The sequence below is a fragment of the Siniperca chuatsi genome, linkage group LG7 (assembly GCF_020085105.1).
Source record: "Siniperca chuatsi isolate FFG_IHB_CAS linkage group LG7, ASM2008510v1, whole genome shotgun sequence".
In the NCBI taxonomy this organism is placed as follows: Eukaryota; Metazoa; Chordata; class Actinopteri; order Centrarchiformes; family Sinipercidae; genus Siniperca; species Siniperca chuatsi.
In genome coordinates, this window is record NC_058048.1 from 3,604,468 (window position 1) to 3,631,599 (window position 27,132).

At 42.3% G+C, this 27,132-nt stretch overlaps 2 protein-coding genes across 4 annotated transcripts; one reads left to right on the plus strand and one right to left on the minus strand.

Annotated features, from left to right (window-relative positions):
• Positions 1-1,791: 1,791 nt before the first annotated feature.
• Positions 1,792-17,687, plus strand: appbp2 (amyloid beta precursor protein (cytoplasmic tail) binding protein 2). The gene is made up of 13 exons (XM_044202335.1): positions 1,792-2,203; positions 5,461-5,549; positions 6,655-6,806; positions 7,953-8,076; positions 8,486-8,654; positions 8,847-8,936; positions 9,064-9,131; positions 9,220-9,325; positions 9,447-9,571; positions 10,155-10,240; positions 10,976-11,166; positions 13,027-13,192; positions 13,978-17,687. Exons 1-13 carry the CDS (start codon positions 1,955-1,957, stop codon positions 14,238-14,240), a joined length of 1,878 nt encoding a protein of 625 aa, XP_044058270.1. The 5' UTR covers positions 1,792-1,954; the 3' UTR covers positions 14,241-17,687.
• Positions 13,285-27,131, minus strand: si:ch1073-145m9.1. Of its 3 annotated transcripts, XR_006378563.1 has the most exons (7): positions 26,881-27,112; positions 26,475-26,570; positions 25,151-25,263; positions 20,049-20,172; positions 19,768-19,940; positions 18,712-19,642; positions 13,285-13,294 (listed from the first exon to the last, which is right to left on the minus strand). XR_006378563.1 is itself a non-coding variant. In XM_044202336.1 (6 exons), exons 1-6 carry the CDS (start codon positions 26,975-26,977, stop codon positions 19,577-19,579), a joined length of 669 nt encoding a protein of 222 aa, XP_044058271.1. In that variant the 5' UTR covers positions 26,978-27,112; the 3' UTR covers positions 18,063-19,576. The 3 variants fall into 3 exon arrangements, 2 of the variants coding, with proteins under 2 accessions (XP_044058271.1, XP_044058272.1); XM_044202336.1 differs by lacking the exon at positions 13,285-13,294 and having other exon boundaries at positions 18,063-19,642; XM_044202337.1 differs by lacking the exons at positions 13,285-13,294; positions 26,475-26,570 and having other exon boundaries at positions 18,063-19,642; positions 26,881-27,131.
• Between the last annotated feature and the right edge of the window lies 1 nt (position 27,132).

The following is a 27,132-nucleotide window of genomic DNA, read 5'->3' on the forward strand; positions in this document are numbered from 1 at the left end:
TGTAAATGATGAAAAGATGTAAGGACGGCATTAGCTTATATTTAAGTACTACCTACAAAAGACATTCAACGTTCAAGGTTCATTTATTTATCATCATACAATACAGGGTTGTACAACGAAATACAAGCTGTAGTCCCTTCATGCTAAACACAAAAAACAGAAAACTATTATTTATGGTGTGTTTATATTGGAGTGCAGAGGATGAAGTGAGGAGTCTCACAGCCTGGGGAAAGCAGCTGCTCTGTAGTCTGGTGGTGCGGCAGCGGATGCTTCTGTATCTCACGGCAGCAGGGTGAACAGGCTGTGGCTGTTTTGGAGTTTTGGAGATTACGGCCGTCTGTATTTTTTTAATATAATGGGACTATATGGCACTCGGCTTGTGGTGCTCAAAGCGCCAAAAAATAAATTTGGAAAAACTCAACAGCAATCTTTTTCCAGAAATCATGACCCTGGATACTCAAGATAATCCACAGACTTGTTGTGAGCAGTTTCATGTGGGAACTATTGGTAGAAAGAAAATAGTTCAAAACAGAGTTGTCTCCATGTCAGGGGTTGCAGTCGTGGGTGTACAGCGTGAACAGGAGGGGGCTGAGCACACAGCCCTGGGGGGCACCGGTGTTGAGCACCAGAGTGGAGGAGGTGTGACCGCCAATCCGAACTGTCCGGGGTCTGTTTGTGAGGAAGTCCAATATCCAGTTGCAGAGTGGGGAATAAGCCAGATGCTAAGTTTGTCACTCAGTTTCATGAGGGAGATAGCGTTGAATGCTGAGCTGAAATCAGCAAGCAGCATTTCTGATGTGGGTGTTGTTATTTTCAAGGTGTGTGAGAGCTGAGTGGAGGGCAGTGGAGATGGCATCCAATGTGGATCTGTTGGTTCTATATGCAAACTGGGGAGGGTCCAGGCTGGCTGGGATGTTGTCTTGTTCCTTTGAGAACAGTAATATACACATTTTGGAAAAAAAAGATGGTTTGAAAGAAAGCAATTTGTATTATGTTTTAAGATTTTTTTTAAGTTAAGTTTTGTTTTCTCTGGATAAAAATAAAACAATAATTGCATAATAATAAGTCAGTATATATGTTTCATGTTATGTTTTATATGAATAATGTCACATTTAAGGTTTTAATGTATTTATTGATGGACAAAATAACAGAGCAAATACAAACCTAAGACGGTAAATGTGATTTTTATTAAAAGGTCAATATACATCAGTATAATAGCCTACATTTTCAGTCTATCAGTATCATAATTTTGGTCTAGCCCTCCTTATGTGAAATTACTTGGATATCCTAAAGTGTGAGTATAGGGACTGTGACACATTTTTCATTTATGACACAATGACTAACTTGCATCTTTGATTTGAGTATGTTTGCATCCACATCAGATTAACCATGTGGGAATTTGAACCATTTTTAGGCTACACACAAACTCCTAATTTTAGGAAACCAAAGAACTGGACAAGTTCACATACATAAATTCAAATAAAGTCATGCTAAACTACAAAAAAAAACTTCTGATGTGTTTATTTTGTGTGGATGCTTTTCTCCTTGTATGTGTGTGTATGTTTCATCTGCCAACTGGGGATGTTTTAACCAGAATTTATTACATTTGGGTGGACAGGTAGCCTTCTGTACATGGCATTATTATGTAAAATGAGAAACTTTTAATAAACACAAGAATTATAGAATCAGAGTATTTTCATTGGTGTATGTAAATCTGAACACCATCCTCAATCCTACTAAAGCGTACAAAATATGAATATAAAGGGCTTTTTTGCATCGACCGCACAATTACGTCACTGCGTCAGCGCCAGTGAATGTCTGCGTCGGGACGGAACTGCTGTAGGGTCGACGAATAATTGGAGATGAAGGAGAAAATGGAAAATAAACAAGGGTTTTAGAATTGTAGCGGTAAATTAGCGGTAGTATTAATTTTTGTAGCCTCATTTTAAAGCGAATGTTATATGAGGACTCGTGGAGGAAGTACTTTAATCGCAGTAAGATAGCGAATGTAGGGAGAGTTGGGGAGGGCTGTAGCTGCTGGGTTTTTTTGGAGAGGGAAAACAACATGGCTGCGGTGGAGCTCGAATGGATCCCAGAAACACTGTACAACACCGCTATCTCGGCTGTGGTGGACAATTACAGCCGTTCAAGAAGGGACATACGCTCGCTCCCGGAAAATATACAGTTCGATGTCTATTATAAGGTAGGATTTACCAGTCAAGAGGCTCAGGTGTATCAGACAGCCACCAGTCTGTACGAGTTTGTGCAATAAGCTGCTAACATTGCTGCTAACGTTAGCTAAATTAGATAACGTTTTGCTAACTCTTGAAGACAAAAACTGCTTTTTTTCCGGGTTTAGCTAACTCACAGTTAGCTTACTCCACCTTACAGTTTACTAAAATTTAAGATACCTACTATGTATAGCTTGATAATGAACGTTTGTTGAATTAGAAGCCATACACGAAATTGCTCCTGTAACATAGCTAGTCACATCAGTGACCGTGTAAATGAATTGTGTCAGAGTTGTTATGTAAACTAACAGTGTTTTGTCGGTTTGTTGTTGTCAATATTATTTGAAGTAGCCTTCCTATACAGGCAAACCTACTTGTTACAACAGATCTCAGCTTTCAGCAGTCAGCTGTCAATTTGCAATAGACAGCAAACACAAAACAGCAATATATTGAAACACTAACTTTTTAAAAACAATTCTTTGGTTCCCTACACATTCAATGAAAAGCCACATTGGAAACTGTTTTGCGTTTTGAGACACAAGCAGGACCTTAGCCAGGATTTTAGAAATACTGAGGTCATGAATACAGCTTGCTTTTCAGATATGGCATCAGTTTCTTCAACCATCAACTTCAACCTTCAACTATGCCTGCCTATATAAGGACTTATACACTAGGATCTGCTCACTGGATCCATGCTTATTTATGATGTACTCTGGCAGCTGTGGTTGGATCGACATTCCTCCTTAACCAGACACCCAATTTTTTTTTCCCATTTTAGTTTTTAACAGCTAAATTAAAATGTTGGTAAATTGTATTATTAATGCAAAGGCATACGTTTCCTCAGTTTCCTCACACAGTGGCCTAAATGCTATGTCAAGTGCGAAAATATTGAAAATCTATATCATATATGTAGTCAGAAATAATGGAAACACTATGAACCAGCGTAATAAGTCATGAGTTTATGTAACAAAGATTTAGGACCTGAGTAACATTGTCACCAGCAGTAAAAATCACTTTTCTTTTCAGTAATCATGATCCATTGAGTCTGTAGGCTGTAGTAAGCAAGGTAACTTTACATTCTAAGTTTGTTGACATAAAGTCAGTCATTGTCAAGTAGTGTCTGTGATATGGTGATGCTGTGGATGTGGCCCACTGTGGGATGGGCTTTGAGAACTTCCTGGATTAGATTTTTGCAACAACAAAAACACAAAAAGATCAAATATTGCACCTTTCAGACAGCTGGAGGGCAGCATTTCATTCTGCCTCCTCTCCACACAAAAGAGGTAAAAGAGAGATTCTTCTGTGATTGTATGTACCTCGATTCATTGGAACCCAATATAAAAATCTAAAGTACTTGTATGCCCCACCAGTGGATACAGGCCCAGTCAAAGCACTGATGACAATATAAAGTGTGACGTGCCATTCGGGAGTGCTAAAATGTCCTAATTCCCAGGAAAACACACAGGACATGAACTTTGTGTCCTCAAAGGCAGGTATGGCTATGCTCATTAGTAGTTAATCCATTGCTTTAAAAGACATTAAATAATGCTCTACAAAGAGTGTAGATTTTATTGATGACCAAGACAACATAACATTCACAGGACTGGATGTCAATGTGGACTGAAACTCCTCCAACTAAATTCTAAATATGCTTTCATTACAGGAAAAAGATTGGTCCTGTCAAAACCTGGATAGTCATAATTTAATAACCACTTTGTAATATTCTCAGTCTGTTGGTAGCTGGCCACATATATGACGACTCTCTGTCCGATGGATAGTACTGAATACCCTAAATAACCTGCACTGCCATGTTATACTTAAACAGGTGTTTCCAGTTATTACAAAGTCATCACATGGAAAAGTAATGAGGGACTTTTTCATCCTTTTAGGAGAAGACCTTATTATAACACTGCTGACATTTTGGGGCTTGTGTTCTTAATGTTGTCATAAATGGCAACAGTGGGAGACTTTGTTAAATGAAATGTCCTATTTACTGTGAAACCTCTGGTTTTCATGCATTCACTTCTGAATTGTAATGAGATGAGGGTTGTGAAACCAGGTTTGATAACATGTGCTGTCATGTCTTGTGCATCATCTTAGTTTAGCATGTTAGCATGCTAACGTTTGCACTAAACACAAAGAGCAGCTGAGACTGACGGGAATGTCATTATTTTTCCAGGTATTTGGTCAGAAACCAAAGTATTGAACAAATGAAACATCAGCCTGCTAGTAGTGTTAGATGAAAAGTCAGAGATGTTATTACAAATCATCCTGAGGGGGACATGGATGTCTGTAAATTTCATGGCAATATATCAACAGTTGCCAAGATATTTCACTCAAAACCACAAATATCAACCTCATGGTGGCACTAGAGGAAAAAGTTGGATCACCAAAGTCAGTAGGCTTCGACCCCTGGATCCCATGAATAACTGTACAAAGTATCATGGCAATCCGTCCAATAGTTTTTGAGATATTTCATTCTGGAACAAAGTGGAGGACCACCCAATATTGCCATCCACAGAGCCATGCCACAACTAGCGTGGTTAATAAATAAACTGTTAACATGATATGGAGTACAAACTTCATATACTATACAATGATGACAAAACAATGACAAATTATCTTGAAGACTTTTCCGTTCATTGAGTTGTCATTTCAGAAATAGACAAATGTATTTTTCTCCATTGCCATCAACTCTCACAGGCAGATGACTACATCACACCTTGACTTGAGTTCATCTGTGGCTTGGACCAAAGGAACCAAATTCCCCCGTAATCTCACATTACTCAGACATTAAGTGCGATTTCACCCAGTAACTGCAGTTGAAGAGACACAGCTGAGACTGGCAGTGTCCCCTATAGACCCCACCATGGAGAGCCACTGAATATAACAACTTCCAGCTCAGTGCATTTTGATGACAGGCTAGACATAAGCAAATTTTTTTAGTTTCAACTCCTGAGCAGCAGACAGCATTTTTTAAGGCATCACTTAAAACACACCCATAATAGAAACTAGGGTGAAAAATAGGACAGAAACTCCACCATTGTAGTTGCAGATAGGACATTTTGTACCCTTCTGCTGAGACATTATGTTCCCACCTGCATTTTATTAATCAGATCGGTTATTACCTATAGACTCAATATTGTGCTCCTAATGGAAGAGTTGACATCTGTATTATTGTCAGTGAGTCTCTGAGCTCACCTTATCCCTCCATCTCTGTCTCTCTCAGCTTTACCAGCAGGGCCGGCTTTGCCAGCTGGGAGGAGAGTTCTGTGAGCTGGAGGTGTTTGCTAAAGTACTGCGGGCTTCAGACAAAAGGTAAGAACACAATGGGACTAAGCAGTGCCTGAAACCTCACCCCCTTCCAACTTTATTGCCCATCAGTTGTCTTACAAAATGGTTCTGGAGACTGTGTTCCCTTAAACAGACGGTTATCAGAGCAGTTTATACTGTATGTGCTGAAAACTGCATTCGTTGAATAGTGGATATGTATATAGTTGGATATTCAATTCATTTAAATTTTATTTATATAGCGCCAATTTATAACAGAAGTTATCTCATTGCGCTTTTCCTATAAAGCAGGTCTAGACCGTACTCTTTCTAATATTAATTACAGAGACCCAACAAATCCCACCATGAGCAAGCATTTGGCGACAGTGGCAAGGAAAAACTTCCTTTAAGAGGCAGAAACCTTGGACAGAACCAGACTCAGTGGTTTAGAAAATAATCTCCATAATAATGAAAATAATTGTTAGTTGCATCCCTGGTATACTAATGACAGCTTTTGGCTGAATAAATTCATAGACATTGAAGTTATTGTGCAGAACTGGACTTATGGCCACATTGGCTTTCCAATTGTTTTAATTGGCCCACTGTATCACTCATTTACTGTTTTTAACGTATTAACTGCTCCTCTCCTGTGACTGATGTGCTTTATTTGCTTTGTATTCCCTCTCCTCCTGCTGGGACCTGTTCCTGTTACCTCCTCCGTTCCATCAGTTTAACAAAGCCATTTAAAGTTCCATATCACACTCTGCTGCCATTCAAACTTCACTTTGCTTAAGCTGAAAAGGATGATTTAAAAATCAGAGTAGGAAAAGGGTTTGTGAAAGAAGACCAATGCAACCCTGGTATAAAATAGCTTGGGAAAAGTTAAAGCCCTGTGCACAATAAATTACCCTTTAAGTTAAGGTACTTTATTGATGCTTTTTCTATAATGTTATCTGTGTGGTGTATGTTTGATGATGAATACAATAGCAGTAGTCATCAGCATTGTCATTCACTGATTAGACAGATGTTTGTGATGTTAGTACTACTGGTGTCTTTTTTTTTTTAGTAAAGACTTAAATTTAACAAACAATATATTAATCAATAGTTATGCCTTCCACTTACACGGTCCATTCCTTTGTCCTCCCCACTGCAGACACCTCCTGCACCACTGCTTCCAGGCCCTAATGGACCACGGTGTGAAAGTGGCCTCAGTTCTGGCAAACTCCTTCAGCCGCCGCTGCTCCTACATCGCAGAGTCAGACGCCCATGTCAAAGAGAAGGCCATCCAATTCGGCTTTGTGCTGGGTAAATGGTGGGGTAGGGGACGGAGGGGTTCACACAGACACTCAGAGAAACAATGAGTGAATAAGTGGAGGCCATTCATTCGTCCCACTGAAGTTATCATAGCTTTAGCTGATAGGAAAAATACATCCGGGATCAGAGATAGGCCGGATCATTGCCGGTAGACCATAATAATTTTAGTGAGTTAAAATGTATCTAATGTAATCTAATTATATCAAGTATAACAAGTATAATCAGTCTGTAAGTATTAGGACAGTGAGACATTTTCATTGACATGAAACAATAACTGAGGTTAAATTACTGTCAGGAGCTCATAGATGGTGGTGGCGTTATCTAACTTCCCTGAGACATAACATGTAAAACGGTGAGGCAGTATGTCATAGAACCATTACCTCTATGGTAAACACACCGTAGCTCAGCTCCACCCACAAGCAAGAACAGCAGTGTTTACTTTGGCATACTATCTCAATATCGGTACTGACAGCCACCACATATAATTCATGATGATATTAAAGATATTCAACAGGCCTGTGGTTTTATCCAAGCATGTTACTCGTGGCCAATCCTTTTCTCATTCTGTTTCCAAAGCCAGCTCAGTCAACACAGGTTCTGGAGAGGATTTTTAATACTATTTTTAGATGTTATGAAATATGTGTCAGACAGTCTTGACTGACAGTCAGACAATGCCAGTTATATGACCATCTTTAAGTCTACCACTACTTCTCCTTTACCTCTTGGTTGGATGCTTGTTAAGCAGTAACTTAGCTGGCTAGCTAGCCATGGCTGAAAAATGAGAAGACTGCCTTCCAAAGATGAACAAATGGCACATCTTTTAGTGCTGTATTATCATCTAAATGAAACACTTGATGTGTTTCTTTTTAGAATTTAACCATGCTTCTTGTTTGTTTGGCGTTTCGAACGCTAGAGATTAGTTTAGCTCTCTTTAACAAATGCCTGTCAGATTAGACACCGTAAGATGTGTTGCTCCCACACATAGTTTGCACTGTGAGATTTGTTTTGAATAGAGCATTTGGATCGTTTTTTATAAAAACACCCATGCGTTAAACACCAGTTCCCAAAGGTGATGCTGAATCTATTTTCCCTCTGATTTGGAGATAGCTCAAGTAATCAGATGTTTATTGATTGTAGGTGGCTTCTTATCTGATGCGGGCTGGTATGGAGATGCAGAGAAGGTGTTTCTGTCGTGCCTGCAGCTGTGCACACTCCACAGTGAAGTCCTCCACTGCTTCCGGGCTGTGGAATGCTGTGTCAGGTCAGTGTCAATCCCTGTGGGCATTGAGTATATGCTTATATTTACTAAGAATTCCTTTCATATTCCCTTTGGTGTAGTGTGTAAATTTGTTTACTTTTTAGGAAAACAAAGCAGGTTTTTTTTAACAAAGCATTTTTGTCCTATTCAGTGGTGCACCCTTGACCAGTGGAACTGCAATTGCCACTTTGTGTGACTTTTTCTTTCTCTTAGTTATCCATAGTGACGGTGTCGCTGCTGCTTTGCTACCTTAGTTTTTATATCACTGTAAATATGACAGTATTATAATGTGATAATGAATAATGACTTAATCAGAAAACCTGTTTGGTCTGTATGTATGTCTACATCTGGTAAATCAGTTGGATAGACACACCTGAGACTGTTATTACATTTTCTTCTCTTGTCTCCACAGGCTGCTTCATGTCCGTAATGGCAACTGTAAGTACCACCTGGGGGAGGAGACCTTCAAGCTTGCTCAGTCTTACATGGACAAACTAGCCAAACATGGCCACCAGGCCAACAAGGCAGCGCTATACGGCGAGCTTTGTGCCTTGCTCTTCGCCAAAAGCCACTATGATGAGGTATGTATGTCTGACCACCAGTGACTGAGAAAATTAGGTTATTTCTCTCTTATATATTATAGACAATAAAGGCAAGTGCTTCAAGTTTTAATTATTTAGTGTGAGGCTGTTATCCAGCTCTGCAGAGGTGTTGAAATACAGATAGACATTATTTTAAGTTTGGAACCCATATCTTTTTCCTGCATTTTCCAGGCATACAGGTGGTGTATAGAGGCTATGAAGGAAATTACTCCAGGGCTGCCTGTCAAAGTAGTGGTTGATGTCCTCCGGCAAGCCTCCAAGGTTAACTATGTTCTGTATTACAAAATTTCATTGAGTTATTATTATTGTGGGTACAGTGTCTTTGCAGAATATATCTACAGAACAGCAGACATGATTGTGTAAAGTTTGACTTGTCTTTCCGCCGCAGGCCTGCGTGGTGAAGAGAGAGTTCAGAAAAGCAGAGCAGCTGATCAAACATGCAGTGTTTCTAGCAAGGTAACCTGCTGCGTCTTATAAGGACTCAACATTATTCTTACTTCTTTTCGTTATCATGAATTCTCATTCAATGTTTTGTGTCTTACAGAGAACATTTTGGACACAAGCATCCCAAGTACTCCGACACATTGTTAGATTACGGATTTTACTTATTAAACGTAGACAACATATGCCAATCAGTTGCTATTTACCAGGTAGGCAGAGTGATTGGCAACAGAGATGTGTACGTTTTCTCTGTCCTCTTTTTTATTTAAAACCAGTGTGGCGTATTCTGTATATCTGATTAAAAGTCCTTTCTATCTGTACGAATTCCAGACAGCACTGGACATCCGACAGTCTGTGTTCGGGGGGAAGAACATCCACGTAGCCACAGCCCATGAAGACCTGGCCTATTCTTCATACGTGCACCAGTACAGCTCGGGGAAATTTGACAACGCTCTGTGAGTACAATGAATCTTTGAAACTCCGGACTATTCCTATGTAGACCAGCCAGCTAATTACATTAGATATGAGCTCCCTTGTAGATGAAGCACAAGACCGTGTCTCATACTGTGATGGTCTGTTCTCTGACATTACTAGTATGTATGTTTAGCATTGTGGGCCATTTCGCACATTAAAAAGCACTGATCAGGCGCCCCGATAGCTCACCTGGTAGAGCGCGTACCACATATCAAGGCTGAGTCCTCCGGGTCCAAATTTCTCTCTCGTTCCCTTTCCTGACTCTCTCTACTGTGACTATTAAATAAAGCAGAAATGCCCAAAAAAGCATTGATCATTTTAGACACTGATAGCTGATGGCAAGGAGCTGAGTGGAAGATGTTTCCCGTGACACTCCCTCCTGTATACAAAGGGCCTGATTCAAAATTGGGTAATGCCCTGACCTCTAACCCTGATCAGAGCTTCAAAACAACTTTCTTCAAGGGAAACACATTCTTGGAAGTGTTTATCCTTACTAGAATACAGTTTCTAGCCAAGCTTGAGTTGCATGACATGTTTGGGTCAGCTGCTGTGTTTGTCCCTCAGATTCCATGCAGAACGTGCCATAGACATCATAACTCACATTCTGCCTGAGGACCATCTGCTGCTGGCCTCCTCCAAGAGAGTCAAAGGTAAGGCAAGTTTCCTGGAGATACTGGGCCTCTGCCCACTGTGCGGAGGGTACAGTGGGGAATATCAGGCAGGCACTCTATCTTAAAACAAGGATAATGGAATGTCGCTAAGGAAAATTCCATTATCCTTGTGCCTATTATGAATTGCAGATATTTAAAATTGTTCATATTCATGTCTTTACAGTTTCTCCAAGTTGCCCAAATTATAATAAACATTTGCACAAATTACAAATCTGTATCTAAAAGGAGTCAGTTATTGCTTTAAAAGGTCAGGTTTAGAAGATGCATAGTCAACAATAAATTAGCTCTGAGGAAGCCATGAGTCAGCCATGGAAAATGTTTTATTGCTGTTGTGTAACTGACATCTCAACTGAAACATTTTTGCTTTAGCAATTGCTTACTGGTGATACTGGTTTTCACTTTAATAACAAAAAAGGCTTCTTATTGGTGAAAAACTTTTTTCACCAAAGCACACCTAATTATCTCGGTGTGCATATTGAGTAAATGTCCACCTAGGTTTGTTGTAGTGAGTCCTTTTTAGCGAGGCATCAGTCAGTAGCTATACAGAATGTTGCCTCTTTAACGGGCTAAGGAGGTGTTTATATTTCAGAGACTGACTTAAAGCTTTTGGTGAATTTCACATTTGGTGCCAAAAAATGACATGTTGCTGTGGCTCCTCTGTTCAATCCAGGGCAGACATCTAATATGTGCTTCATCCTCCTTTATTTCCCTCAGCTTTGATTCTGGAGGAAATAGCTATCGACTGCCACAATAAGGAGACAGAAGAGCGCCTTCTGCAGGAGGCTCATGACCTTCACCTCTCCTCATTGCAGCTGGCCAAGAAGGCCTTCGGAGAGTTCAACGTCCAGACAGCCAAACACTATGGCAACCTAGGACGACTCTACCAGTCCATGAGGAAGTTCAAGGTGGATGGAGATGTCGTGTGTGTGTGTGTGGGTGGGTGGGTGGGTGGGTGTGGGTGGGTGGGTGGGTGGGTTGGGTGTGGGTGGGTGCGCGTGTGTGAGCCCACACAAGGAAGATGTATGATCATGGTATGTGATCATCCTACTCTCAAATTATTTTTTTATTGTTCTGACTGGATGTAATGGAATTATTAATTAAGGTCACATGAAACAAAAGTAGTGAAAGTAGCTCAAAGCTTTTTGCCAATTGTGTCTTGGCCTGTCATGCTAAATGATTATAATCTAATATATAATTTAAGAAAACCTGATCACACTGCCTCAACATAACATACTGTATCAAGGCCTGCTAATGCCACATTTTCAAAACTCTTACAACAAAATTCCAACATACAGTATGTACAAATACAATAATACAAACTAATGTTGGCCAGAGCTAGCCAAATGAACAGTTTCTGAATGATCCCTGACTTTCCCTGAGTTATCAGGCTAATGACTCACCTCTGGTCAAAGGATAGGTTCACAATTTTTCTTAAAACAATAGTCAGGTACCCATATGAACATTGAAACAGGTTTTGCTTGCTGTAATCATTCATCCTGTTCATACTGGCTATTAAAAGATGACCCTTCCTAATACACTTTCAATGTAAGTGATGGGGGACAAAAATAGTCTGTGTTTTGTGTAAAAGTGCATTCTAAAGTTTATCTGATAATAATTGGAGACTTCAGCAGTCTGAGTTAGACAAACCAAATGGATATCTTGGAAGACTGAAGCCTCATATTAGCTTCAGATAAACCTTGGAATGGGCAGACCATAGGGGCAGACACCTTGCTCTTAAGGACCCTGCTTGACCTCATCTTTGTAAGAAAACTGTTTTAGGTTGCTGTGACTTGAATTGTTGCCGTTTAACTGAGCTTCAGTAACGTAACCTTGGAGCTGAGCTACTTTAGCTTTGTTTGGCCCAGCGGCAGTAGCGACAAGTGAAGTTCGTCCCTGTTCTCAGAAATGTTTCATCCCTTTTTCATCCCACTGGAGTTTGCAGGCCTGGGTAATAATAAGTTACTATAGCAGCGACTGACTGAATTTTGGTCCATATTTAAAGCTAGAAATTGCTAAAGATGTGTTTTTGCTACCAGAATCTGATTCTTTATTGAAACATGAATTGGAAATATTATTTTTGCAATCTTAGTAACACAATAGCTGGGCATTACATATAAATATAGCTGTGACTCCACTGTTAAATCCTGGGCAGAGGTCTAACATGTGCTTCATCAGCTGTAATTCTGAAGGACATTTCAGAATCAGGGCTGAGCAAATGAGTATGGTAAGGCCTGCATAGGCCTACATTTTACATTATATGTAAGATGCTGCATTTGGTTCACATAGCAACCTATTGAAAAGAAGGTAGAGTGGAAGTTAAGGTTAAATGTGAGACTCTGTAATCCTATGCTGATTTAGTCGTTTAACAATCATTTTTTGAAATCAGTCCAGACAGCATCTACTATCTCACAGTCAACAAGAGACTAACTTGGCACTATTTTCAATCAGGCTTCTAGAGAGAGAAACATATTTGAAAATGTTCTGGGAAATAATTTAGCTGAAAAGTGTGGAAACCCTACAAGCATTATAACCGGTTTCTTCAGAATGCATTGACCCAAAATCACATTCCTGGCCATGTTTAAACATAGCCAGTGACTGTGGAAAAGCAACCAAATGTGTTGCACATTGGAAAAGCACAAGAAACAAAATACAAATGTTTTCTCTTTCTGCTTTTGTGTTAATATTTTTGCATTGATGAGTGATCCATATCTCTATTTTTGTGCGTGTGTGTTTGTGTCTGGTTTTACGGATGTCCATGTATCCAGGAGGCAGAGGAGATGCACATCAAAGCCATCCAGATCAAGGAGCAGCTTCTGGGCCACGAGGACTACGAGGTGGCTCTGTCTGTGGGTCACCTGGCCTCCCTCTATAACTACGACATGAACCAGTATGAAGACGCAGAGCGGCTCTACCTGCGCTCCATTGCTATCGGTCAGACACAGGGAAGGGATGGATGGGTCACTCAGACTTGATGTCACTTTTTTATCTTTGTCTGGTTTTTAACAAAGAAAAAAACAGATCTGACTTTACTGACTTTTGCCCATGCCAGGATCCTGTACTGCAGAAATGATAACTCAGTTTTTCCAGTGAGCTGCTGAATTTTGATGCGAGCCTATGAACTGAGCAGGTTAGCCATTCAGCATAGGTTACCATGGTGATTTATCCTGGTTAAAAGCAAACCTGCTTCTAGATACCAGAAAGCCTAGGTTAAGCGCAGCGATAGCTGCATAGCCCTCTGATGGTGCTTTGTAATACAGGCCTGTGGTCACTCCTGTGTCTCATGGATTCCAGTAAAATGTGTTTTTCTTCTCTGCTCCCAGGGGTGCTGCTCCAAAAATGAACTGAGTTCTGAGCCAAAGCTGGCAGCTGAGTTTGACTTGATTTGATCTGCCTCTCTCTCTTGTTGACACTAGCCTCTAATGCTTAATGTCTGTCCAAGGCTTAATAGGCCGTGGTGGGGCATTAAGTTAGCCATTAGCAGTCTAATTAGCTTGTAATTAATATGGAATGATTTAGGGCAGCATCTAAAGATTATTTTCATTATTAATTATCAGCTAATAAATCTGATCCTCTAAACAGCAGAAAATAGTGAAAAAACGTTAATTAATCGATTGTCAAAATAGTTGAAGATTTGTTGTCGGTCGATTGACTATTCGGTTAATCTAGCTCTAGAATGATTACGAACATGGTATGTGATGTTTCCTGTGTCCTCACAGGTAAGAAGCTGTTTGGAGAGGGTTACAGCGGGCTGGAGTACGACTACAGAGGCCTGATCAAACTCTACAACTCAGTGGGAAACTACGAGAAGGTGTTTGAATACCACAACGTACTGTCCAACTGGAACCGGCTGAGGGACCGGCAGTTTGCCGTGGCAGATGCCCTGGAGGACGTCAACACTACACCCCAGCAGACCCAGGAGGTGGTACAAGCTTTCCTATTGGCTCAGAGCCTGGGCCCCACCCGCCCCTGTCTTGGCTGATTTTATGAGGGAAGAGGGGGGGAAAAAGACACGTGGGCTTTAGCCTGGTGAGGACACATAATGAGCCCAAATGTGATGCTTCAGTTGCACACAGTTTATTAGTAATACACAGTAATTTCAAGCATCACCGGCAAGTCGGTTGGCTTTATAGTCACTGCAGCTGCCAGTACACACACAGACATACACACACACACACACATTTGGTTGTGGAAAAAAGTAGAGAAGACACCGTTATCAAACCTCATCGACACCCACACAAACCACCAAGATGCAACTCCAGACTGGATGCAGCTTCCTCCCACAGAGCAGAACGTTGCATTTCTCCAAGAGAAAGAAGACATGCGACTGGGAGGGACCCTCAAACGTCCTGTAAGGATGACAAATGACCTCTCCTCTCCTCTCCTCTCCTCTTCTCTTGTCTCACTCGCCTTTTTCTTTTCAGTTTGGAGTTGGAGAACATTTTTGCTTTTGTATTTGAACCAGTGTAACTCTGAATGCCATGAGACTCATCACAGATCACAACCATGTTCTCCAGGGCTATGTACATGACAGCGTCTGGACCCCACACACATCTGTGAAATGCGTGTTTCAGCTCACATCCATCAAGATCATCACTTGGCAGATCACAGATGGGAAAATGTCAGATATTTTTCACACTTGTACAGTAAAATAATACAGCAGATTGTACACTTAAGTTTCAGTTGAAGGCTTCCTGTTTTTTTTTCTTAGCAAAGAAATGAAAGTGGACCCTAAGAAAAGTCCTGTTTCGAACTGCTTGGTGGAGAGAGATTACAAACAGTGGAATGTGTTCAACCAGTGGGTATATTGTTACACACATAACAGGCTTCACAGGCCTTGTTTTCAGTTTATTTTATCTCTTTTTCCAGCTTAATACTGACCTAGAATAATTAAAATGCCAATAATTTATATGCAAAAGTGTATGTTTATGTAGCCCTTTGTTTATGCCATGAATTCTAAAGAAACAGCTGAAACACTATTGGTTTAAAAGAAACGACATGGATAGGAGTGTGAAGAGGAAGATGCTACATGTACAGAGGCTTATAAGCCTCCTTTTATTTGTTAATCTTAAGGTGTGGCTTCACGTGTGAGTGTGTATGTGTGTCAGTATACACAGATAGAACTCTGGGTGCCCAAGTGCTCCACTGATGATTACCAGCCTTACACCAGCTTGCAGTTAACTGTCTGTAGACGGACCCATACTTCTAAGTGCTAAATAAACTAGTATACCCTTAAGGGCACTACAGTGGGGACCAATATAGTATATTTGTGTATTTGCCAGCCTGTACCTTTACCTGTACATCTTTCCTCTCCACTCCTTTCTGTCAGATATGCCATTACAGCAAAGTTCCAGAATAATTGTTTTTTTAACTTGACCATGTTTTTCCATCAGTCTCCATCATGCTGACTGTCCAAAATCCCATCAATTGTTTCACCATAGCACTTAACTGTCTTGCTTTCAAGGGTGCTGATCTTTAATCATAATGAACCAGTGGGGAAAATAACCCTGAAAACAACCAATGACGTGTTTTTAAAATTTTAACGCCGTGATGGTCACTTGAAACTCATGTCGGTGAAAATTATCTAATGCCAAATCATTCCGGGCAGTCTGATGCTTCATTGATGCTTCTGGTCTACATGCAGCCCCTTTTAAAGGATCAGATCACTCAAATTACCAAAAAAAAAAAAGATTGATCTCACTTACCTCTAGTGCAGTGGTTCCCAGCCGTATTTGCTTAAAACCAAGCCTATAGTGGTGTTTAAAAAATATATATATATATCTGCCAATATTCATTCTTTTTACATAAACAAACATGTCCAAATTTAACCTAAGGTAAGGATCCCTTACTTAATTGGGACCAAGATATGTACTTGCAGTAGACTCGGTATGGTGTCAAAAATCTTTGGAAGCCTTGGAAGTGGAAAAACTGTCCCTAGGAAAACTGGAGTAATGGGGGTACTTGGAAGGAAATGTTGCCTCTTTTATGTAATTTTTTTTAATAGAGAAGAAACTCCATTCACTTTGATTGTATTGAGGTGGAGGCAGAAATGTCAGAAATCTCTCTGTGTGGTTAAATACCATTAGAGGTAAGTGAGAAATGTTTTTTTCTCATAATTTGGGTGATCTGACGCTTTAAATGAGTGCAGAGTGAATAGTCACAGCTGTGTGGCCATGGAAGAATTGAGACAAGCATGACATTTGTAGCTTTGCAGAGAAATGACTGATGAGATTTTGCTCTGAAATCTTCTCACTGATGGAAAATGCGAAAATAAGTGAGTCCAGCTTTAAAACGAATTTAGGCACTGATATCTGTAACATTACTGACAATGCGATGCCTTTGATAAGCACCACATTTGGTTTGTTTTTTAAATGAATGAAGAAAACGAGCTTTGCCTTGCTGTTGCTTCAGTGCTGTCGGACGTCTCCCTCTCTAGCAGTGATGTGAGTGGCTCTAGCTGAGGAGGTCCAGCCTTAGCCCCCTTAAAGGACGCTCAGCTACACTCGGTGCTTTGACTTTAACAGGTGCACCCTCCCTTTTGGGAGACGGGGAACATTTTTCCAGGGCAGACGTGGAAATGAATGTTACCCACAGTCGGTATTTCCAAGCAGTTGTATAGAAAGATAAAAGATTAGACTTGGACAATTTGCAGAAAACAGTATATTATAGAAGAGTAAGGCTTAAGACAAATGGTAAATGCATATCTTCATGTCCTACAAAGTGGGTAACTGCAAAAATTGAATGGAAAAATCTACCCTCAGATACTCCTACACTGTCAGATAGCATCATGATTAATCCATCCTAAGATTTATTTTGTTCTTTCGTCCAGCTACACTGAGCTTTTAATCAAAGCTCACATGTCCTGTTGAATTGCATTCTGGTCTATAAGAGCTACTGTTTTGGAGCCACTGGCATGTGATTTCTGCGTCTTCGCGATGGCTTTTTCTCTGTTCCACCTGTGAAAGTTCTAGAAAAGGCTCTTTTTCACTGATTTTGAGGTGAAGCATTTTCTTTCCAAACTCCAGCTGAACTGTCAACATTCGGCCATGATGTCACATTCTCTGTTTGGCCAACAGGAAAAATGAAATTTTGAAACAGTGTTGAAGTATTTTAAGGTATTTTCCTTTAACAATAACCCTGACAAACCAGCTGACTGATGGAACATACGGGACAAGGTTTGACTTGACAATACCTACTGGTCATCATTGTGATCTACTGATTTGAAAGGGAATACCATCGTTTCAGTGCTGGAGGGGGTGGCGGGTCAAAGGGCATGGGCTTGCTGGGAAAGATGGACAAAGTTAAAGATAAAAGCTGTGACGTCTCTCATAGGTGTTCAGGTGATTGACACCAAATGTGATGAGGGGATGTTTCGCTGCTTCACTGTTAGCTGCAAAAACATTAAAACTTATATCATTGATCACAAACACCACATGCATCTTTCTCTTGTGTTCAACCCATAAACTAGAATTTATTCACATCCCAATGAAATGAAACATGCCCAAACGTATATGTCGGCTGATGGTACTAAATATTAAATGTATTTTATATCACAGCCCAGTCAGTTTCCAGCCTTCATTAGTGCATCTTTAGTGATCCATTTAGTGACGTCTCATTTAAAATACAGTTTAAGATAAACTATACAGCCAAAAGTATGTGGACACAAACAGATGTACTTATGGTCTGGGACTGTGGCAACAGTTTGTGGAACGCCCATTCCTGTTTCAACAGTACAATCCCCCAACGTGTAGTGGCTCTACCTCTGCTTTGTATAGTGAAGGACAAGGACCACACTTCCTGGAACTGTCTTTCAGCATTTTATTGCAAGGATTGTAGAGAATCAGAGTATTCACAGGGTCTCTCCTGCATAACTGCTCTGCAACTTCCCCAGGAAAGGTCCAGAATGAAAAGTGAGCACAGTGCACAGCAATATCACAAAAAGATGAATACAATTCTCATCAAATGAATACGCAAAATACTTCTTTTCCTGTAAAATATTACAGCAAAGACATACCCGTGCAAAAACCCACATACCTGCAATTGTAGAGAAATTAAGCATTCTGCTGAATAATGTCCAGCAAGGCCAACGAGGTCCACTCAGTTGAAGTGTGTCCTCTAAAACAGTCCTTTTACATGTACATAACTGTATGATACCCTTATTAGAAATATGGTGAAATTCAAGGACTATCAAAAATATCTTCATGGTCCATCAACTACAAATAGGATTATTGTTAAAGTTGAAAATACAGCTCATTTATCAAGCATTCAATGAAATGTGTAGGAAGGTGTAGAAATGGCAGATGTGTTGCGCATTGTTGGCAGTGCACAGGGATAGCTGGATGGCTCCGGGTGTAACATCTGTATGCATTTCATGGGCAAATGGTTTTATGAACATATCTAATACTTTATATACACAATACATTTTTCATGAGACTACCCAAAAAGCATGGTACATTACCTATTTCAACTGTTAACCTAATAATTAACACCATGCACAAAAGCAAAAACATTAAGACAGACATTAAACATGATTGCCATCACATGAAACCCTTGTTTTGGTACAAATGCTGTATCTTTGTGTTTATTGGCAGTTTTATAGAGGTTGAAATGGTTTGGGGATTTTTTTCCTAACCCAGTTAGCCTTTTGCTAGAGTAAAACTGAGAATAAACTGCAGTTATGAGGTTTCCATGGTACAAAGTAATATATTGTTGTAGTTGCCTCAGCTAAGACATTCCACACTCTTCAACATTCTCAAACATTGAGCCACACATTCTTGTTATGTTTTGCAGGAAGTGTGCAGGTGTACACAAAACTGAATCCCTTGCAGATACAGGCTTTCTGGTCAACATTGGTGTGATCTACGCGTTCAAAAAGCCTCTCCCTTTGGTTGCTGCTGTCATTTCATAAAGCAAAAGCAAAACATATGGGTTCAACAACCCAAAGAGGCTTCTTTTTCACATGTATCTCAGCAGCCATGCACAAAATCGATCATGTTCGCTGGTTTAAAGAGAGAAATTCAGATCCCCAATTGTTTAACTGAAGCGAGAGATCAAAAATACTATTCTTGCTGTCAGATGGTTTCACTGTTAATCTTGTACCTCTAAAACAGCCACATTATTTTTCATCTTAATGTCCAGATACATCCGATATGGTAGGTAATGTCTGAAATAAATACACATTTTTTGCGAGAGCAGAACAAAGTGTAGCTCATTTTACCACATTCTCCCACAGCAATGGCTGGGTTTGTTCAGCTTTATAGAGGCGGTGGAACAATGTCAGCATTATTCCAGGGTAGACAGGACAGTGGAAGTTGTCTTTCAGTTCTTTTTCTCCTCTGGCTTGTCTGCAGTGAGGTATTCAATGTGTGTCCATATACACCATATCTGCAGAGAAACGGGTGGGGTGTTTGGCTCAGACAGATTTACATGAACAAATACGATGTTATATGTTACATTTAATTCAATACAACTTTAACATGATGTTTATCATTATCACAGGTTATTTCTACCTCCGCTGACAGAGCCAGCAGGCGGCCCGCAGCCAGCAGCAGAGTCCCCAGAGCCTGGATCCAGGGAGGCAGATAAAGCCAGTGGGACAGTAAACCCCACCGATACCCATACAGCCACAGCGGGAGGCAGTGCAGCCCGCTCACCACCCATGTGCCAAGAGCTGTCCGAAACCCTAACAGCACCAGACACACAAAGTTCAAATGAACTCATGGGATCTGTGATTTACCTTGAGCTGCACAGTATATCAACATCAACTTATTTACCGTGACAGACTTGTTACCGTTTGCCATGATGGCTTGTATGAATCGAGGGCTGGCGGTGAAATTGTTCTTCCAGTGGTCGCCTCTGGCATTGTGGTTACACACAAACACACACCACTCCAATGCAGACACCAGCCAACCCCACTGTAATGCAATACATATAGGACATCGGACAAGAAACAATGAACACCGTTTGGACCATGGTGCAGTACAAGACACCTGCATGTTTGTACAAAGACATCTCAGAGTCAGAGTCAAGTAAATACAGCATAAGTAAATCCGTACAGACAAGGTTGGTTTCATTTCAAGATGCTGATTTAAAAAAAGGACCATACAAGTGTATTTTACTACAAATCATGTATATTTCACAGTTTATCATTTTAAAAGGAAATTGTCCAAATAGGTAAAAAAAAAATTGGTACCTTCGCAATTTTGTCATGGAACTAATAGATTATTCTAAAATAAGTTGACATTGGAAAAAAAACACTATTATATAACAATTTTCCTTCCAGAACTTAACTCCATTTGGTCTCGCACTTCCTTAAAGAGACTTGCAAGACACCGATCGATTGATGCAGCAGTGGCTGAAATATCCTCACTTTTACTCCCTGTTGTGGGACAAGCTCCAAAATCACATCCTACACCTGCCACAATGCAACTTGTAAGCATCGTTACTTGTGCCACGTTCACGTCATACGGGCTGAACGGCAGAGATGAGGAAGTTTCCCACGTTTATGACTGGCCTTGTGGGAGTGATAAATACTGTACGCGATCAATATAGCACTCTGTCCATTAAATTCGGGTTTAAATACCTTGAACGACTGTGACTGATGTGCGTTTCCCAGTTGTAATTATGACTTGGATATTGACGTGAATGTTATTTATAAGTCTGAATCTGTTAATTATGGTAACTCCCATAAAAATCTAACATTAGACCCTCCCTGCCTCGCGAGCACTTCCTATAGCCATGTATGAGCTTCCTACACCTCTTTATATGAAGTGTGTTTTGGGTCATGCCTTGATGCCCCTATTTGTCATGACATGGGAGGACGGATTCAGCATACACACACACACACACACACACACACACACAATCTCAAACAACGCTAGACACTGTTCCATTCATTCAAATACTACAGACTCCACTTTACTGAAGTAAAACTACACAAAAGCTACCCAGATGTTCTCCCAAATGTGATAGATGCCAGATCTCAGAAGCAACTTTAAGCCATGGGGTTTTCATGTGCTCTAAAATTCAACCTTTTGATATTGTCTCTAAAGCCCCAGATCCTTCATTTATCATCTTTGGCTCCTCTGACTCAGCTGTGAATCTTCAGCTCAGAAACTCTGAAGAAACAAACTAGACAGAATTTGGCAACCCCTCATTACTTGCAGCTTGAAATTAAGAAGACTGTCAACATTTTACATATTTGTAATACTTCACAGTATCATACAAGTGTGAGAGAATGTGAGTAAAGATATACAGGGAGCATGGCTAGTTAGAGTGATGGGGTGGGGTTATCTAGCCTATTTGTTGCTTTTTTCTTCCCCCCTTTATTTCTCTCATCAGTTTAGCTTGTTGTTATTACTGTTCCAATGTGTTGTTTCCAGTTTGACAGTGATTGAATGTCAGAGGGATACCTGTGTAACACATCTGTTGGCTTTAGAATTGTTAAAGTGAGCAACTGATTCCTTGTTATCTGTATATTAACCAAACTGCTCAATAAAAAATGGATTTTAGAAAGATGCTGAGGTAATCTCCAGACTCAAGGCACAGTGTCAGAGGCAGCAAAGCAACCCCAGTACATCTTCACATCTTTACATTTTCTGTCAGCAGTTTGTTTTGTTCCATTCATACGTAAATACTTAAGTCATTTTATTTAAAATCCCTAAAAGAATGTCACATTATTCAAACCACTCTAAAGGTGCCGACACTTTGGCCACAATTGTAAATATTCATTATGTTTGTTTGTTTTTCTGATTTTGTTTTTGTTTTTCCTACCTTCCAGGCAGCCATTGGTTTCCATTTCCTTTCAGTATTTAAAACAATAATTCAATTTGCAGAGACTAAAAGTTTGGTAGTTCTATAAAGTCTATCTTGCACTACCATGAAATAAGTCCAGACACGACGCACTTGATGGATCAGTTGACCAGTTGATTTTCATACTGTAGTGAAACCAGTGGCTGACTTGAAGGTGAACGCGTCATTCAAAAAATTAACATAATACTGTGTGTGTGTGTGTGTGTGTATATATATATCACTTGGAGATGGAAAATGGTCTCTTTAAAGTAGACACGATTTGTGTTTAAAGGGCTAAAACATGCAAAAATACTGGTGTAGTCCTTCAATCGACCATATGGGGGTTTGTAGAAAGAAATGTGTCTATACTCAACAAAGTAAGGCCGTGAAAAAGTATCGTTTTGGAAATACTCAATTATCATAGTGTATGTGATATCAAAACATTCCAAAACAATGTCGAGCCCTTGCTGAAGCGGCAGAAAACCTGCACAGCGCAGGAACAGCACTGACTGCTGTAGACGGCGCTGACTGCTGTAGACTGTAGACGGCACTGACTGCTGTAAACGGCGCTGACTGCTGTAGACTGTAGACGGCACTGACTGCTGTAAACGGCACTGACTGCTGTAGACTGTAGACGGCGCTGACTGCTGTAGACTGTAGACGGCGCTGACTGCTGTAGACGGCACTGACTGCTGTAGACTGTAGACGGCGCTGACTGCTGTAGACTGTAGACGGCACTGACTGCTGTAGACTGTAGACGGCACTGACTGCTGTAGACTGTAGACGGCACTGACTGCTGTAGACTGTAGACGGCACTGACTGCTGTAGACTGTAGACGGCGCTGACTGCTGTAGACTGTAGACGGCGCTGACTGCTGTAGACGGCGCTGACTGCTGTAGACTGTAGACGGCGCTGACTGCTGTAGACGGCGCTGACTGCTGTAGACGGCACTGACTGCTGTAGACTGTAGACGGCGCGAGACTGCTGTAGACGGCACTGACTGCTGTAGACTGTAGAGGCGGCGCTGACTGCTGTAGACGGCGCTGACTGCTGTAGACTGTAGACGGCGCGAGACTGCTGTAGACGGCGCGACTGCTGTAGACGGCGCTGACTGCTGTAGCGGCACTGACTGCTGTAGACTGTAGGCGGCGCTGACTGCTGTAAGACGGCGCAGACTGCTGTAGACGGCGCGAGACTGCTGTAAACGGGCGCTGACTGCTGTAAACGGCGCTGACTGCTGTAGACGGCGCTGACTGCTGTAGACGGCACTGACTGCTGTAGACTGTAGACGGCACTGACTGCTGTAGACTGTAGACGGCACTGACTGCTGTAGACTGTAGACGGCGCTGACTGCTGTAGACTGTAGACGGCGCTGACTGCTGTAGACGGCGCTGACTGCTGTAGACTGTAGACGGCGCTGACTGCTGTAGACGGCGCTGACTGCTGTAGACGGCACTGACTGCTGTAGACTGTAGACGGCGCAGACTGCTGTAGACGGCACTGACTGCTGTAGACTGTAGACGGCGCTGACTGCTGTAGACGGCGCTGACTGCTGTAGACTGTAGACGGCGCAGACTGCTGTAGACGGCGCAGACTGCTGTAGACGGCGCTGACTGCTGTAGACGGCACTGACTGCTGTAGACTGTAGACGGCGCAGACTGCTGTAGACGGCGCAGACTGCTGTAGACGGCGCAGACTGCTGTAAACGGCGCTGACTGCTGTAAACGGCGCTGACTGCTGTAGACGGCGCAGACTGCTGTAGACGGCGCGAGACTGCTGTAGACGGCGCGAGACTGCTGTAGACGGCGCGAGACTGCTGTAAACGGGCGCTGACTGCTGTAAACGGCGCTGACTGCTGTAGACGGCGAGACTGCTGTAGACGGCGCGAGACTGCTGTAAACGGCGCTGACTGCTGTAGACGGCGCAGACTGCTGTAAACGGCGCTGACTGCTGTAGACGGCGCAGACTGCTGTAAACGGCGCTGACTGCTGTAAACGGCGCTGACTGCTGTAGACGGCGCAGACTGCTGTAAACGGCGCTGACTGCTGTAGACGGCGCTGACTGCTGTAAACGGCGCTGACTGCTGTAAACGGCGCTGACTGCTGTAAACGGCGCTGACTGCTGTAGACGGTGCAGACTGCTGTAAACGGCGCTGACTGCTGTAGACGGTGCAGACTGCTGTAAACGGCGCTGACTGCTGTAGACGGTGCAGACTGCTGTAAACGGCGCTGACTGCTGTAGACGGTGCAGACTGCTGTAAACGGCGCTGACTGCTGTAGACGGCGCTGACTGCTGTAAACGGCGCTGACTGCTGTAGACTGTAGACGGCGCTGACTGCTGTAAACGGCGCTGACTGCTGTAGACGGCGCTGACTGCTGTAGACGGCGCTGACTGCTGTAGAGGGCGCTGACTGCTGTAGAGGGCGCTGACTGCTGTAGACGGCGCTGACTGCTGTAAACAGTGCGGGCTGCTGTAAACAGCGCAGACTGCTGTAGACGGCGCTGACTGCTGTAAACAGTGCGGGCTGCTGTAGACGGCGCTGACTGCTGTAGACGGCACTGACTGCTGTAGACGGCACTGACTGCTGTAGACGGTGCTGACTGCTGTAGACTGTAGACGGCGCTGACTGCTGTAGACTGTAGACGGCACTGACTGCTGTAGACGGCACTGACTGCTGTAGACTGTAGACGGCGCTGACTGCTGTAGACTGTAGACGGCGCTGACTGCTGTAGACGGCACTGACTGCTGTAAACAGTGCGGGCTGCTGTAAACAGCGCAGACTGCTGTAGACGGCGCTGACTGCTGTAGACGGCGCTGACTGCTGTAAACGGCGCTGACTGCTGTAGACAGTGCGGGCTGCTGCTGGTGCAATAAGAACGTGGAGACCCGGCTGCTTCGTACCAGCTGAAAATCCTTTAAATGACAGTGAGCGTTTCACTGTATGCAATAATTGTGTGTGTGGCTACTGTAAATCTAAAAAGGGACTCATTTAAAAATGATATATTGTATATGATAATCATACAGTAACAGCACAGCCTAATGTGAGCAATGTGTGTGAAAGTGTGTACACTGTGTGTGCTGAATGTCCTGCAGCCATCAGACCTCAAACAGCAGGCTCCACAGCATGCCTCTGCCCAGGTTGTCCACCACTACATCCAGCCAGGCCCCAAACCTGGAGCTCTGGTCCAGCCTCCTCGCCAGCCAGCCGTCCACTCCTGCACACAAAACATCGTCACATACTGGAGACGGAATGCTCTCGCCCTGCGCACTCAGGAACCGTTCCTCCTGGCAAGGCATCTTTGGCTTTTGAAACTGGATGCAACTGTACCTACATGCAGTACCTAAGATTCTGTATTCCAGCTATGCATTCACACAGAATCATTATCAGCGTTTAATCAATAATACCTTTAATTTAAAATCAGCTTGACCATTTGGTGAGTCCATCTTTTATACGCTTTTTACATAGCGGCTAGAGCACAGGTGTAATTAATAACATTTAAATAACATGACGGCTCAATTCCATTTAAGTGCCACAGTAAAGCCACTGAGTCAGTTCAGTTCAGTTTTATTTATATATCGCCAGTTCATAACAGAAGTTATCTCATTGCACTTTTCCTATAGAGCAGGTCTAGACCGTACTCTTTATAATGTAATGGTAATATTAATATTAATAAAATAATAATAGTAATAATAATGAAATGAATAATAAGACTAATAACAACAACTGTAGTAGCAGTTGTTGAGCAGGAACACGGGGGCATCAGGTGGCCCACAACCACAGATCCAGACTCTGCAGCTCCAGAGGCAGAAATACCTGCTGAAAGCGACAGAAGGAGAGAGGAGAGAAACAAGAAAGTGCAGAACTAAGAGAGAGAGGAGATGTCTAGTGAGTAACATGCAGTAATGGGATAAGAATGCTTACAGAGGCAGAGGAGGAGAGAGGTGCATCATGGGAAGTCTCCTGGCAGTCAGCATGCAATATACCAGAGCCCTGGAACTAGTAAACCTAAATAAGTGTCCCAGTAAGCCGTGACAGTGTGACAGTGAGCCAGCGTGCACAATACCAGGACCCTGAAACTGAAGCAGCTAAATGGAATCCAGCCATCATTCATTTTATTTACACCGGTGCTTTTCCTACTGTGACATGTCAACATGTCTTCTGTGAAAAAGGCCTGTAGACCATTTTTAAGTTATCGTAGCAGATAAAGCGCAGGTGTAATTAATAGCATGTGCTCCCTTAAATGAAAAGCAGGCATTATTAATGTTATTAGTCACAGCTGTGGTTCCTCTTCTGTCAAAACGCTTTCTTGTACTGTCGACACGTTCAAGATAAACTAGAAGGAAGTTGGTGCAAAAGATGATCTACCATCAGCTAAAAATGCAACGCCTGTCTCCGCAGGTCAAGCAAGGTAAACAGATACTTCACCGTCAAGTGCTATGGAGACTGAGTAGAGACAGACAAAGACTGCTGGTGTCTCGGAGGCAGTCCACGCAGCAAACACGAGTCCGATCCTAATGTATCCTGAAAGACACACACACACACACACACACACACACACACAGGCGACACTCCGAGTGAAGGGACTCTGCCGTTTGGCAAACTGAACTGCATCTTTCAGCTCAATGCTCTGCCTGAAGTCCCGGTGTAGTGGCGACCATCTGATGAACTACCTCACCATACTGTGATATTCTAGCAGTCTAGCTAATCTGTAGCTGTGTTCACAGTAACCGTCACGTTAACGTTACCCGGTTGCCGTGCAGCTGCCGTGCTACACGGCTCATAACACGAATACAAAATACAGTTCCTTAAAATTCAATCAAGTGTTTCTCACCAACCACATTGGGCCAGTACAGCAGAACGTCCAGCCGCATGTCGGCTCGCTGGTGGGCGACACGGCGCTCTCTAGCGATCACAGCAGCACACTGCATCTGCCGTAATACATCCACTGAGGGACACACGCCTGTGTCCCCGCATCACGTCCGCGAGCCCGGGAGGGTCAGCTACAGATGACAGCAGCGCATCCGGGTACTTTGCCCCTGCGTCAAGCCCCCGCCCCCTTTTGGGTGAAAGCCGGCGGCCAATT